Source organism: Cyclopterus lumpus, chromosome 9 (assembly GCF_009769545.1).
Source record: "Cyclopterus lumpus isolate fCycLum1 chromosome 9, fCycLum1.pri, whole genome shotgun sequence".
Lineage (NCBI taxonomy): Eukaryota > Metazoa > Chordata > Actinopteri > Perciformes > Cyclopteridae > Cyclopterus > Cyclopterus lumpus.
The window spans coordinates 15,886,363-15,902,170 of NC_046974.1; the positions used below are offsets into that span (position 1 = coordinate 15,886,363).

Here is a 15,808-nt window from a genome sequence, read left to right on the forward strand (position 1 = left end):
CTGTTTATTTATTCTCAGAGACTTACATCTTTGCCAACAAGATCCTCTTGATTTTCTACAATGCCCCACGGAGCAATGCCAATGGTGCAGATCTTCCCCCTTGACTTGGAGGCGTGGTCTTTCAATGCATCACCAACATGGCGAATCACTCCTGTGTGTGTGCATAAATGTTACAGAGTGTTAGTGAGAAGGACGGAGACAAAAATAACCAAATCAGTTTTTGTCAAAATCAATACACAGTGTAAACTTAGATAATGTTACAATCTGCTGTGAAAGATAAACAAGATATATGAGGTGCAGGGTGAGGGCAGCCAATTTGAATACACTCACACACACACAAACAAATGCACACACAAACACATGCACATACACACACAGCTTCAAACACAAACGGGTCGTAGCTTCAGGCCTATAGTTGTTGTCCTCAGGGAAGCAGCAGTCAGACCTGGAGGATATCTTGTACCGTCTCTCCTGCTGACATTCATTCTGTCTCTACCCCCATTATTCAGGTCTCCCTCTTTCTTGCCTTAGAACCCATTGTGTCACTACATTTTACTTTTTATTTATTTATGTATTCAAGTGTGAGCTCTCCACTGCATCCAACGGTGTATCAATTCTTTCCATCAATCTCATCTCATCTCCCATCTTTGTCTTTATTCAAAGCATGCTATATTTAATGCAGGTAACCTGTAAATAATACAAGAACAATGCAAACAGTGAACAAACAAAGTGACAGAGCATTGAAAAAAAGTCCAAAGGTAAAACTAAGAAACAAATATGTAGTCCAATCCATTCCCAGTAATGTAAAAACATACATTTTGCAACATGGCCATTCATTTTAATATCTATGTATAGTAATCATTGATACCTTTCAAGATACTACACTTCCAGAAATATGTGCAACAAGAGCAGCAAATAATTTACCAATTTTGTGACTTCCCACAACTATTAATAGTTTAACAAGCTCTGAAACATAGTATCACTCAGGTAGCTACTTACCATATGCATGATAAAGCCATATATCTATGCATAAGCCATGTGCTTTCATGTGTCACCATATTAATGTTTACCAATCGTATTTTTTGCCTCAAACACTGTTAACAAATCACTTGTTGCCGTTTCTGTTTCTTACTGGACTTTACACGTTCAGACTTCCACCTATTATGCTCATGATCCAGTCCACTGAGCTCCTCATACAGTAAATCCTTCTACAGGCCAAATTTATCAGCTACTCAATATTTCTGAAAAGAGAGCTCCTCAGGCCGAAGAGCCTTAAGCTGATCTTCTCCACAACCTTGATTCTTCAATACTCTTAATAGGGAAATTTCTATGTTACTTTAAGTAGAAATACCACTCCTTGAAAAGTATACTGTACATTCCTGATAGGCTCTTATTGCCTCTTTGCCTTCTTCAAGCCATAAAATAAGCAGTCTAGACTCCCTGAGAGTTCTCCTTCACTTGTCTGGTCTAATTATTAGTGTCAGCAGGTATAATTGTGTGTAATTGAGTGCACTTAATATACTTAAAATAACCCCTTGGTAGTGATCTTTACAGCCATGAGGGGCTTTACAAATGGTTATTTAATAGTTGATAACTTATAAAGACTATTTTAATATACTCTTTATACTCCTAGCACAACTGCATAGTCAATTATTTTGTATAAAAAGTGAGGCTGCACATTGCTGATAAAACTTTTTTTTTTACACTGCACAGAAATATGTACACAAACATGCAAACAGATAGCACACCTTTTACTATAGTACAGATAGTTTTCCAGTAATTCTCAAAACAAGCTGCGTGTGAGTCCTGTACTTCACCTGTGTTGACTCCGCCGGTGAAGATCCAGGCTCCCGTTGTCATGGCAGCCTTAATGAGCCCTTTGCCAAAGACCTGTTTGAGTTTGGGCTGTAATTCAAAGTTCTGCAGGCCCCCGTGGACTGAGATGAGCAGCTTGGGCAGATCCAGCTGCCACTCCTTGGTCATCAGGTGTAGCAGCAGGTCAGGCTTTGTGTCATAAGACACTCGCACGTACTGAAAACAGTGGGGCATGTGTCAGTGTAACAGAGTAGCGCACCGGCATCACCCTCAGGCACATGGTGACTTGAAGTCTGCATGTGCCTGAGACATAAACAGGAACACACGCATACACATACACCACAAGCATTCAATGTGAAAGCAAGGCAACATCATGAACAGGAAAAATATCACATGAATCAGCAGACCTGCCCGAGTGTATGGCTTTCATTTTTTAGGCAGTATTGACAACAGTGTTGAACAGATGTTTGCTGTGATTGGAGAACCATATGCATTATAGAGCATCTGTTTATCTATCTAGTCCACCCCCAGACACTCAACCTGACATGTGTCTGGATGAATTATTTAACACTGGGAATATATCCGACATAGTTCAGCAGGCTCAATCATCTGAATCCCCTGAATGCTATAGCATGTGTGATGTGATTCTGTCATCATGGTAATCATAGATGGAGTAAGTGTGAATAATATACACAATCAGACTAAAGTACTTTTGGAATGGATGGATTAATCAGGCACAAATTTATCTGCCATAGTCTTGACATGCCGCTTTTAAATCAATGATTATATATAATTACACGCATTCGATTTCTTTTGTTCAGTCATGATATGATGCATTTTATTGCACATGTGTGACACCTTTAAATTTGAGTATTACAGTGTGCCTGGAAGAGAAGCTGGATCAGAACGCGACACAAAGACTCGAGAGAAGTCTTCATTATAATAATTTGCATTTGGACTACGTATGAAATGTTTTAATTGCCGGAAAATCTTGCCAATCATAAATATATTCAACCATTTTCCCAACGCTGGTATAACTGTGCCATCCAGACCAAGAGCAGAATGAATCTCAGTCAGACAAGTCTTCTCTGAACCTGTGTGCTGTCAAACTGCAGCTGAGGACAGTTTTTACAATCCCACTCTCACAGAATACTCAGCGAGGACCACTCGGCCTACTCTATCTTTGATAACTGATAGATCTCCCGAATACACTGTACTATTTTCAAAACCCCACCTTACCGTTCACCAAAGGGAGCACTTCCATCTGAGGTCAAAACCTCAGACATTTACAGAGACAACTGGTTGTTAGGATGTGTATGTTTGTGTAAAACTGTCAGGTTGTTCTGTTCTTGTTGGCCGAGAAGCAAGGTTTGAACAGGGACACGGACAAAATGCGACACAGAAGATTTGTTATGAGAGTCACCATGGCTTTGTTGGAGTGTCCTCCTCCCTGGAACTCAATGGTGCCGAAAGCATCAGTGGGGCTGAGCTGTGTGTGTTTGCAGATCGACCACTTCTCCAACAGGCTGTCATTCTTGGCCAACCGGTCTGCCTTATCATTCTGACTCGTTGATATACCTGGAGGCAAGCCCACATGCTGACCAATCAGACGACCACAACAGCACCTGAGAGGAGAAATGCATGTCACGTTCAAATGACATGCAAATGTGGCAAAATCCGATGTATTTACTCTCATGTGTCATGGGCCAAATTTAAAAATATGTTAACGGAGTCTGGCAGTCACTCGGATGTGTATTGTTGGACCAATGTGCAATCCCCCATGTGTGTGATATTAATTAGGTGCATGTGAGGCATTTCAGGGCAAAGATGAGTTTACACTGATATCAGATATGGGTCACTTCAAACATCACTGTGAACAGTCGAGTCAGAAAAATCAGATCTGGGGGGAAATTGTAATTGAGCATTAAGACCTGCCATGTAAGATTGGTAAATACACAGTTCTTCACAGAAAATAGCTGAAATCTTGAAAAGCCAGAGCCCCAAGAGAAGCTACTGTAGTATCAAGAAAGAAAAAGAGGGAGAGACTGGTAGAGAGAGGTTGTGTATGACCGAGAGATAGTGAGAAAAAGCTTGAGAGCTGCCATAGTCATGTGCTTAACAGCAAGAGGTGGGCAATGACGAAATGACAGCTTGTCATCTGACTTTCATCTCCTGATTGGGAGGAGCGAAGGAGAAGGATCTGTAGCCCCCTGCAATCTTTTATTGGTTCTGTCTCTTTTTGTTTTCTGCTCCCTGATGTTCTCCTCTCCCTTTCCTTCTCCCTTTCAGCAACTAAAGGAGTTAGCAGAATGACAGTTATATGAATTGTAGTATTCCTACCCAACATGCCTATTCAGATGTACTAAATGCTGCTTTCATATTTTGTGTTTTAACCTGAGAGGATGGAGTGGGAGCCCTGGGAGGAAAGGAAGTCAGGAGGCTTTGATCGTCACTTCATGTTACCGTCATCTCTTACCAAAGACACTTTGCCTCCCTGAGCCTTATACTAAAAAGAGACACATTGATTTGATCTTGAGGAACATCTTTTTCCCCGCCTTCTGGCTTCCACCCACTTTCCTCAAGTTATATTAGTTATTAGCCATTTCCTGTGTGTGCGTGTGTGTGTGTGTGTGTGTGTGTGTGTGTGTGTGTAATCAGACTTGTCTCAGCTGAGGTGTGAAAGTGACTTTGCGGAGCAGAATGAGAAGCGTTTGAGATAATGAGTGCAGAAGTGTCTCTCTCTAAACTACATCACATTTGGTTGAAGTGCTTTTATCATTACAATTGTGTTTAAGTATTATTATATATCCTAACTACTTTCACAGTTACACATTGCTGTACTGTAGAATACACCTGTGGGCTCAATCTTGAGTGTTGCTTGAATTATTAACCTTTTAAAATGATGAAAAGTTTCACATTTGTGGTTTTAACATGTGTAATGTCAGAATTTTAGCTCATTAGTGTAGAGCATCTAACTGTGATGCAAATAGAGGCCAGCGTGATATTACTCTGAGGCATGTTTGAAAGGTCAGTAGTGAAATAGGGCTCTTAATATGCGATGTGAGGTCACATTGGCTAAGTCACTTATTAAGGTATTGTAGCTTGTATAGCAAAATATCAAGCAGCTTAATCCTAAATACATATACTTTCTTTAGCCTCAAAACAAAAAATACTTTCTGTAACTAAGAACAATGTACTTTACAGGTAATGCATTCATATTTTCCCATTTCCTTCACATTATTACTTACCTATGGGGGTCTTTGGCGCTCACTATGATATGAACACATTCTCTCTTGCTGAATGCTCTTTCTATCCACGATTTCTGTGCCTGCAGAAATGAAGACAGAAGAAATCAGTGAGTCTTTGACAGATAATGGAGCTGTGACCTGAGCCTGCAGGAGTGGTAGCAGATAGGCAGAGAGAAGCATGCTGGACTTATAAACAGACTTGTGTTTGACTCAAGAGTTCACTCTAAAATAAAGTGTTTTTTGTTTCTTTGTCCTTCTGTCATTGTCTGAGGTTTGTAATATAAAGACTTTTTCTCCTACGGTCCTATTTCTCTGCATGCAGCAGCGCAGGTTGGCAAACTGAGCAGCCACAATGAAATGTTGGGCCTCATGTATGTCTGTTAAGTACTTATTACAAAATGTAATAAAATCAGCAATTTTACATGCAAGCCTGGTTTAAGAACAGAAAGCACAGCACTGCAATGGCATACATACACAAACCCCCCACACACACAGCAGAGGCACAGTCCCTCACGTATAATTCAAACGCTGAAGACACTGTGACAGAAATGGTTTATGTTATTAAGTGACTGCAGCCCAAACTGGATGAGATGAAGAGCCAGGAAGGAGAAAGTGGATGTTAAATGCAGTCAGACAGTACATTATGTCAGGGTTCCAGTCCTTAAATACTCTTATGTGCAGCCGTCTGAGTGTATGTGTGTGTATATGAGCAAATGTGTGCATGTGTTTTCTATACTGAAAGCGTTCCTTTTGGTTCTTATATTCTGTTCAGGACAGAGACTTTCAAGGAATAATGCAGCTAAGCAAATGGTGTATTTGTGAAACCGTGGTGCTCTGCAGTCGCAGATGCTGCCGGTCTGAGTGACAGAGAGCCTGAATAATCCTGCATAAGATAGGACAACAAAGACACAGAGAGAGCCTAAGTTATAGCACAGGATTCAACACCAAGGTGTCTCCACATGCATGAACACTTGGTACATATCAACAAGGATCAATGTTTGCCATGGGAAACCCTTCTCAGAGATAATAAGAAAGGAAACTATCCAGAGCTTTCTGATAACAGCATATGCTTGTTTTATATAAAAGGGGGACTATACTACAATAGGCAGGAGAAGTGTCCCATCTTTTTAATTTTATATATATATATATATATTTTAGTTGTAACCTGCTTGCTCAGACTTGTCCTTTATTGGACAGTTTAAAAAAGCAGTACACTGAAGGGCAGGAATGGGCATGTGTTTCTTGCTTAAAAGAAGAAAAAAAACGTTATAAAATGTCACCTATAGTACTGTTAAGAGACGGTTTATTTAGGTTTGACAAGAGGAAATAAATCAACTACAGTTATTCCTACATACCATTGGAAGATCACACATAGTTACGGTATTGATACAATAAAGCCAACAGCTAGAAAAGACCACATACTAAATGACTAAGTAAATGACTAGACAACACACGGAGGATTGGTGGACTATGATTAGATTTGCTTCGATAGGATACCACTGAAATCCTGAACATACAAATTCTAACGTGTTAATATCCCAAAATAAAAACGGATTCATAAAAAGACAGTTTACTTGTGTCATTCATACTATAAACATTGCTTATGAGCATAAAGAACAGTGGAGATATTCTAAATTCAGAAAGGATGGGGGCTGAACCTGCTGCCAATAGACCCAGACTGGAACCGACTTGGTCCAACTTGACCCATCAGTCATCACGCCTCGATCAAATGGTTATGTGTCCCTGCACTACAGAACAATATCGGAAATACAATTCAGTTCATCCAAAACAGCTGTGTATTACATACAATACATAGGAGAATGTTACTCTCTGCCATTTACAACTGGCTGGTCAGCGCTTTGCGGTTCAAAGGTTACACTTCCTGGGATGACACCACCATTCCAGGAAGTGGACTATGTCTGTGGCAGATTTTGTCGCGACGCAGCACAACCCAAGGGTCCAGAATAGGACCGAATGTTATAGCGGGACAGTCAGACACAACCAGGAGGACACACAGACCGGACTCGCCAAACCCACAGCAGAGGGAACACAACAGACGTGAAAACAAAAGGACAGAGCTGTTTTTTTTTGCTTTGGATTCTGGAAAAGCTGCCCCGGCTTTTCTCCCAGCCAGCAGAGCTGAGAGCTGCTTGTACTAGGCTTTCCCCACCGCCACGGCTACAACAACACACGCCGCATCCGCCTGACTGGCCCTGTCACACCACGGCATGCCAAAACCCACTGCAACTGGCCACAAACAGGCTCAGCCTACACACAGGCCCACTTACCCTAACACCAGACTTCCCACGATTAACCATTCCTCTGGGGGGCTGGGGGGCTGCTTTTAGAGCTCACCCTGGCCACTATGACTCAGAGGGCCACAGAAACGCCCCCAGCCCCATTCTTTCCCCGACATGCTAGAAACTGTGTATTCATCCGCCAGTTCATCCTGGGACTAGATCCACTCAATGGTGGCAACTGCAGTATTTTTTTTATAGATTTGATTAGTATTACAAAGGCTAAAGCACCAACTTTCTTTTTTAAACAGTCACGCAACACAAAAAGCCTTTTATGTTCTTGAATCAAAGCCTTAAAAAAGGATCCCGGTTTCACCCAAGGAAAAATATTTACTTTCCTTTACAATCAATCTTTTGTGCTGCCTCAATTCTGCTTATTTTCTGTATAGATATGGTGTGCACATTTTTTCACTCACTCTCTCGCTCTTCCTCTCACGCTCTCGAGTGCTGCTCATGAGATTTGTCATGGTATGATGAGATGACACATGGCCTGCAGTCCATTGTGTAATTAAGATTTATCACCGAGACACACTCACTCACACACACCCGCCGTGTGTTTGTGTGCGTGTGAGGAGTGACTGTGCAGCAAGTGAGCAGCATCTGACAACCGGTTCGGGGTCTTGACTCCATAACAATCAAACTCCTCCACCTCTCTTCCCCTTCTTTGTGGTTGTATCTCCCTCTTCTTATTGGCACTGGCAGGGAGCTGAATTGGGAACCATATCCAATCAACAGCCCAATTCCTTTGCACTGTCCTTTTTCCTCTCCCTTTTTTTTTTGCTTTTCCTTTTTACAAATATGATTGACTCAGCTTTTATAAAGAGATAAAGGTAGCTTGTAGCACTTTTACATAAGCATGTTTTTCATTTAAATATTAATTTTCTTGACAATAATTTATTTACATTTAACAACGGCGATATACTGTTCTTACTGGCAATCTCCATTTCATGTTCCAGTACATCTCTTGCAAAAAGTGATTTAATCTAAATAATCACCTTTTCTATTGCACTGCATTGCATTTTGTTTTACTGCCGTCTCAGTAAAAAAAGAGACACAACTGCTTCCCTTTCTGAAGTGCATCTTCTCTTTGACTTTACACATCAGACATTCTCGAATGTGTTAACAATCAATGTCAGTAGACAGTGAACAAATTGATGAAAGATGAATTAGGATGCTCTAGGATGAGGACACGTTTTTTGGGTGAGTATTTTTTTTTAAAGTAAAACAAGTTTTTATACGACAAATTTGAAATTAAAAAACAAACAACCTTTGATTTGTGGTACAATTAGACGGTATTGGATTTTTGCTGTAGGCTGGTGTTTTAAGAAATCATTCATCTTAAAACAAACAGATGAAATAAGAACAACATAAAGACCAGAAATAGTTACGTTAGAAAATAGACGTTTTCTCAGAATGTACTACCACTGACACAAGACTCCTTTATCTCAAACACAAAACACTGCATGACATACACAAATATCAATAGCAGTAACAAATGAAAAGTGGCAAAAACAGAGATTGATTTCCACAAATGGAGTAAAGTTTAAATACAAATCTAACAACTACCAAAAATCTTGGTGAAAAATCCTCAAGTCGTTAAAAGATTTATCAAACCAAAACTGTGACAGAAGTCTTCTTTTTATGACTCACCTGTATTATGTGATGGGCTGCATTAGTGTGGCCTTCCCTTCAAAAAGGTTGAATGAGCGGCTTAAAATTAAGATCACTTAACAAAACTGATCAGAGTTACCTTGATCAGGCCACCTCTCAGTCAACTGTCAACTGGTCTTCTCTGGGACTATTAGCACCGCTGGTATGTGTGTGCGCGAGTGTGTGCGTGTGCATGTGTGTGTGCGTGCATGCGTGCGTGCATGTGTGTGTTCATGGTGCTGAACATACACAGCAAGAGAGCCCTGAAACGCCAACAAATAGTGTTAACCGATGGCTGTCAGAAACAGTGTGACTAGAGAATTACCTGATGCTCCACTTTTCACGAGCACCTCTCCTGATTTAGATTAAAATGAAAGGTGTACTGTCAAGCTCTGAGGTGGATTATGTGTATATGTGTGTGTGTGTGTGTGTGTGTGTGTGTGTGTGTGTGTGTGTGTGTGTGTGTGTGAGCGCATGTGTGTGTGCGTGTGTGAGAGAGACAGAAAAAAATCGATGGAGCGAGGGAGGCAGAGAGAGAGTGCTTCTACTCCTTCAGCCACATTTCTGTCTGAATGCAAGAGAGCCTATTGGAGCAACATGACATTCACATAGCCTGCTCATCGTCCTTATTTTGTCCTACATGACACACACACACACACTCGTGTACGTGGGTTTTTGCTGTTGCATTTGCAGTTTTCCTGCTCTTTTTTTTTAATAGTACAAGGGCAGTTTCCTATCTGTGTTCATCAAACGGATTAACGGACCTGTTCATAATACAGACCAGGTTTAATTAGCAGGAGCAGTGGGGGAAACTGGCACATAAGACTGTAATCTGAACTAAATGAAGTCTAACAAGCTGAAAAACCACAGTAAGGAAAGAGAATGTACTTTCCAAAAACTGTAATCCATCTTAATTTAAAACATACACCAACAACAAAATGTAAATGAAAGCGAATGCCCCAGATTCAGTGTGAAGGAAAGCTAATTTATTAAGGGTAATGAAAGACTCAGAGGTGCTTAAAGGAGTCCAGACAGTCCAGATGCTACAAGGCACCAGAGTTAGGTGTGTGCACATATTATAAGCTAAACAAAGACATACACAGACAAACACACAAACAAATAAATGCATACATATGAGCAAACAGTGAGGACACTAAGGTCATAAATTCTACTTATTCACTTGATTGTTGCCTGTAGGTACACACTAAAATGCACACTAACAGACTGTGTTGCAGATAGAGGAAACACACAAGTATCCCTATATGGAGAGGACACCTTTGTTTTGTTGAATTTACACTCTATTTGCCCTATAAAATACAGTTTTTTATGTCTGCGAAAACTGTACTATCATTTTTAATAGTCGCGGAAAATTCAGTTCATGGAAGCACAAGAGCATTTTTTAGCAATTCAGAAAGTGTGGGCAGTACTGCTACAAGCTTTTATTTGTCTTGCTAATGATAGCCAAGCATTTCAAACATTATGTTAATAGAAAAGCAGATCAGATCAGTCCCCTGTGACCAAATGAATCTACTGTTTAGTCAGAACTACTTAGCAACATATCGGTTATGTCTACAAAAGTGCAATCAGACACAGCAGAGTGGACCGATATTGTATAAATGTATAAACACTGGTAGGAAGACAATTCTGCTGCCAGCTGCAAGCAAACAACATAAACTGAAATGCAGGTTCTTTTTGATATTGGTATATAGTAAAGTATGGTTTTTCTGCCAGTGAAGTTAAAACTTGAAAGTGTAACATCAAAAGCTGGCTTAACTGTAACAACGGAGCCCCACTGTATCGACCAATTCACATAAACTCACATCCGTCCTGTCCAGATGTCGGCTTGTCCTACAATCAACCCTCCCACTGCTCCACCAAACAATCGACTTGTTCTGTATCGTAGGTTTCCCAGTATGCTTCCGATAAGCAATGGGAGAGTCTGGTTGTGTACAGTGGGGTTACAGCGTTATGGTTTGCGTTGAGACAAGTTAATGATGAACATACAAGCCACTTGTCGTAATAGCATTTGGATGAGCGACAGAAAAACACAGTATATTGCGGTACATTTTTCAGTATAAAAGCGTCTCTTTTCTGGTGCAGGCTGGTGTCAGTATTACAATTTCACACACAAAGATGCCGTCTGTCTTGATGTGTATGTGCTCTCCTTTACAACAGGATTATTAGACATCAGCGTGATCATTGCTGTGAACTGTTGCAATTTGTCAAATGAGTATGAACGCTGACGCATATTACATTTTGTGTAAATGATGTTCCTTGACACAAATAAATACATGTACCCCCTAATGGATGACATGAGCATCTCAGCAGAGGTCATTTGATCTGTCCTCTCCCATCGCAGAGGAAGTGATCGTGATAGTTTTATGCAATGAATAAATCCAGATGTAATGTTTGGGATGTGTAGAATATGTAGATGGTAAACTCTATCAGTTCAGACTTGAGTAAATCTGAAGCCTTACCAATGGCAGTACTGATGATCAGTCTACAACCCAGCAGTCAAAGTGTTTCTAAGATTAGGATGCAGAGTTTTGGTTTAGTTTTGGCCTGGCCATTGCAGACTTATCTTCTCTTAATGTCACTCTGAGTGCCTCGATCCATCTCTGTGTATCCCTTCTCTCGTAGGTGTCTTTCTCCTCCATCAAGTCCATTTGTAACCCCCATACAGCAACCATGCACACCATGTAACCCAAGAGATGGACACTATTATATACTGTGACCTTCACAAGGTAGCCATCATGGGTAAGTCAATGCATTGCAAAACAACACAAGATTGTGACTCAATGCTTATTCCAGACTTGCAAAGGCCAATCCCAGCACCGTGTAGTTACTGCTTGCATTAAGGATGAGGTCATTGCCTTTAAATGCAATCTTGTCAAGGAGAAGAACCACTTATGCAAGTGGAATAGCACTCACTGACTTGAACACACGCAAACACTGAGTTTATCTTCCTGGAGGGTAGTCTCTCTCTCTCTCTCTCTCTCTCTCTCTCTCTCTCTCTCTCTCTCTCTCTCTCTCACACACACACACACACACACACACACACAAACACCTGCGTGTCACAAGTGCCCCTACTCGGGGGGTGAAGAGTCACAGGGCAGAGGTCAGATTCGGAGGGGCACATTTGATAGCAGTGCTAACGTTAGCAGCAGTAAACTGCAAAGCTGAGTCTAAACAAGTCCCTTTTGTCATCCGTCGCTATGACAGCAAGTGGACTTGTAAATTGAGTAAGATTAGCCATGCTGTTTCAATCAGCAAGAGAAAAATTATTTTCAAAACTTTCTTGGCAAGGAGGATGGATTATTTGCGTCACAGCCAGGTACAGGGGAGAAGGCTATTCTTTACAGCTGTGAAATCTGTGCCGATCAAGTCTGGGTCTACCGTCCAGGTTCGGTCCGGGTCCTAGCTACCAGATAACAGACAGGTCTAGTTTGGCTACAGGTAGTACCATTCTCAGTCTTTTTGGGTAAAATCTTTTGATGCATAAAGACCTCAAGTCCAAACCAACAGCTCCCACCCCTATTCAGCAGCTCTTCTGTTGTCTGACAGACTGTAAGGACATTTCAAAAAGGGCAAATACACAACACAGACCAGTACTAACTATTAAACTGATCTTGTCCACTCTTCTATTGAACAACATTGAAAAATGTCCTATACACAAGATAACCCGGTGCAGAATGGGGGTTCTTGTTTGGTGTGTTCCACTGGAGAAAAGCCTCAATCCAAAACAACCTTTTCTTCTATTCAGCAGCTGTCCCTCAGTCTGCAGGACAGCAGCAAATTGGTCAACACACAAGACAACACCTATGCAGCCCAAACTAATGTCTCACCTCTATTATTTATGAAGTGTCACATACATTTAAGGTAAACAGCACTACTAACAATGTTCATACTTTTAATAATACCAGTGACAGAAAGAGTAATTATTGAGTGAAGACTCTTGAGGCAATTGCCAACAATTTCATCATGCTCGCTATGTCGTCCGATTAGAACCATGTAACAACCATATTCTAAATACAGCTCAGTTAAATTACAAACATTAATAAGCTCTAAAGATACTCAAGGAGAATGTATTCAAATCCTTTAATTTGTTCAGTGCCACTGGGATTCAATGTTTTAAACATAATACAAAATGCACCCCGTGCAAACGTAAGCTGCTGAATAACAAGACTCTCAATGTGTTTTTTTAGCGCTTAGCAGCAGGTATTGTGTCATCAAAAAAAATGGTTAACAAAGCACCTCAGCAGATTGGCTCTTCTCCCTTTCTGAGTGCTTCATTTCAAAGAAATGTATGGAGCAGATTTGAGGGACAATTTACAGAATTATTTAATAAAGATATAGAACCATTTAACAGATGAAAACTTGATAACATAATATGCTATAAATCTTAAGTTTGGGTTAATTATTCTCAACATCAATGACCAGATCAGTGACTAGTTATCTGTGTCTGACTGTTCAACTCAATGGCCTGAAAGAGACCTTCACTGAAATGATCTGGAATGAGATTTCTGTTAATCTGCGTTGGTCTTTACAGCAGGTTGCACTCAGGTTTATGAAGTGATTTATATATAATTTATGGGTTCGGCTACAGCCATATCATGTCCTATGAAATATAAAGTGTGGAGTAAAATCCTTGAGGTAGCAGTTTTATTTAATCCAGCTATGTATATTGTATGCTTGATTTATATGAAATGTAATTGAAATAGTATATACCCCTGAAAAAAAAAACTGCCCCTTCAACATTTCATATATTGATGGATTTCTATGAAAAAGACCTAAGTGCATTTCTTCGCTGCGAGTAACGTCCTCGGCAAGTAATTGTAAATCAGAGCCTAATATAAAAAGGATAAATAGAGACTGACATAAATCCTGTGGGGAAGTTATGTGAGAATGGTGAATAGAAATATAAAAAATAAAGAAACGGGGAGAGTGAGAGAAAAGAAACAGCATGGCTGTGTGTGGGAGTCAAATGTTCAAAGAAATTAAAAACTAAAACTTTTTTATTTAAACAGCGATATAAAGGCATTTATTTATGCAGATTGGGGTCAGACTTTACCGATCTACAAAAAATACACCTTCTTTGTCAATGTCATTAGAACATTTTTACTTTCAGTCACATTCACCCAGGTATGGCCGGCCAGCGACTGACTTTGGTGCTTGTGCGATCTCTGGCCTCAATTGACCTTTTTCAAACCCTCACAATGAGTTCAATGCAGTGGGCTACACGTACGTTACATTTGAGAAAATGAGAGCACTGGTATCAGGAACTGTTTTACTCAGTTCTTGAAAGGGTGAACAAGACATTGTAGTTAATTGCATGACAGTGAACATATTATATTCATCCATGTGCTGTTTTGCTAAATCAATTCTCTTCAACAGTGGGTGAATTACCACCTAATAATTCAGCACACAACATCAAGACAAGACTTGTTTTAGTGTGTCTTTTTTACAGTGTGCTTGGGCATTTTCTTCATATGCGATTACTAGTGTGCTAGTGTGCATGTGCGGGTGTGTTCAATGTTTGAGTGTAATGAGTGAATGCTTGCTTATTTTAGCTCCCGTCGTTTTCAATCCATCTCCTGAGGCTAGAATAAGCAGCTCTCTTTCCCACAGGCCTGCGCTAAGCCTAGCTGAGCATCTGGCCATGCGGGCTCTAATCAACACTGGCATGGCCATTCTGCCTGTGACAGAGGGGGGGGGAGATAGGTTCCCACTTTGGGGGGTTGGCGGTGGGGGGCTGGTGTCAGCATGAAAGGAGATGAGGGGGAGGGAAGGGGTTAGCCAGAGAGTGGAGAAGATAGAGGCAGAGGTAGATGGTTGGAGAGATAATATTTGAGGGAGAGGTGAAGGTGGGTGAGGTGGTGGTGAGAAGAAAGACCGAAGGGGGACAGAGAGAGAGAGAGAAGGGGAGAAAGTGGGAAGATGTATGTTGTATCAGTGAATTTGTGTGAGAGGCATGAGGGTCTGCCTGGTGAAACAGAGAAAATCCTGGAGGTGAGTAAGGAGAGAGGCAGGAGAGAGGACAAGGAACAGACAGTAAATCTGAAGTCAAGATGAAGTGGACACGACTGAAGATAGAAGAAAAAGAAGAAAAGCAAGCTGAACCTATCTGTGGTAAATCAGGGACCAATCAAGGACTAGTAATAGAAAAACTGTGGATGTACAGAGAGAGAGAGAGAGAAGAAAAGGGAAAGGGACAACATAGACTGACATTGAGGAGAGATAAGCTGTAGCCATTATGTGTGTGTCAAGATGAGGGCAAAGTGAGAAACCTTACATCAGAAGAAACAAGAAGCCAGCGGAGAAAGAGAAGTGGTGAAAGAGAGAGTGAGAGGCAACTAGCCACAGTGAATGACAAGGGGAGCAACCAGCCAGTGAACCGCAGTCAGTAATGATCACACAGTGTTTTAGTTCACCGCGGTTTGAGTGACACCTGTCGAGTAGCCTGTAGGAGGTGAAGTCAGAGGAAGGAAAGAAAGAGAAAGAAGAACTAGAGAGGTTGTGTTTCTAGTGGTAGTGTTGTTAGATGTGTTAACATTAAGATATGCTGTGCAGTTTGGGTGTTGTGTTTTTTTGTGTGTCATATTGATTTCCATTGTGTTTGGTGCTGTTCAAATTGTGTTGGGACATGTTTTGTTGAGTAGAATTTCATTATCTGAATAATTTGTAGCCGGCAGTTTTACTATCAAAACTATAGTTTCCTTTTCATTTGGCTTTTGTTTTATTTTCCCCTCCCAACATCAACCAACATTAGCTGTGCAGTTGCTTGGAGCAGAAAACAAA

At 40.8% G+C, this 15,808-nt stretch overlaps 1 protein-coding gene across 1 annotated transcript in view; it reads right to left on the minus strand.

The window, feature by feature from the left end:
* Positions 1-15,808, minus strand: part of trpm3 (transient receptor potential cation channel, subfamily M, member 3) — a 122,705-nt gene that overhangs the window by 57,423 nt on the left and 49,474 nt on the right. The window contains exons 2-5 of the mRNA XM_034541983.1: positions 5,064-5,143; positions 3,239-3,440; positions 1,818-2,031; positions 27-151 (exon numbers count right to left, since the gene is read on the minus strand). Coding sequence (XP_034397874.1) covers positions 27-151; positions 1,818-2,031; positions 3,239-3,440; positions 5,064-5,143 — 621 coding nt within the window. The remainder of the gene's footprint in view (positions 1-26; positions 152-1,817; positions 2,032-3,238; positions 3,441-5,063; positions 5,144-15,808) is intronic.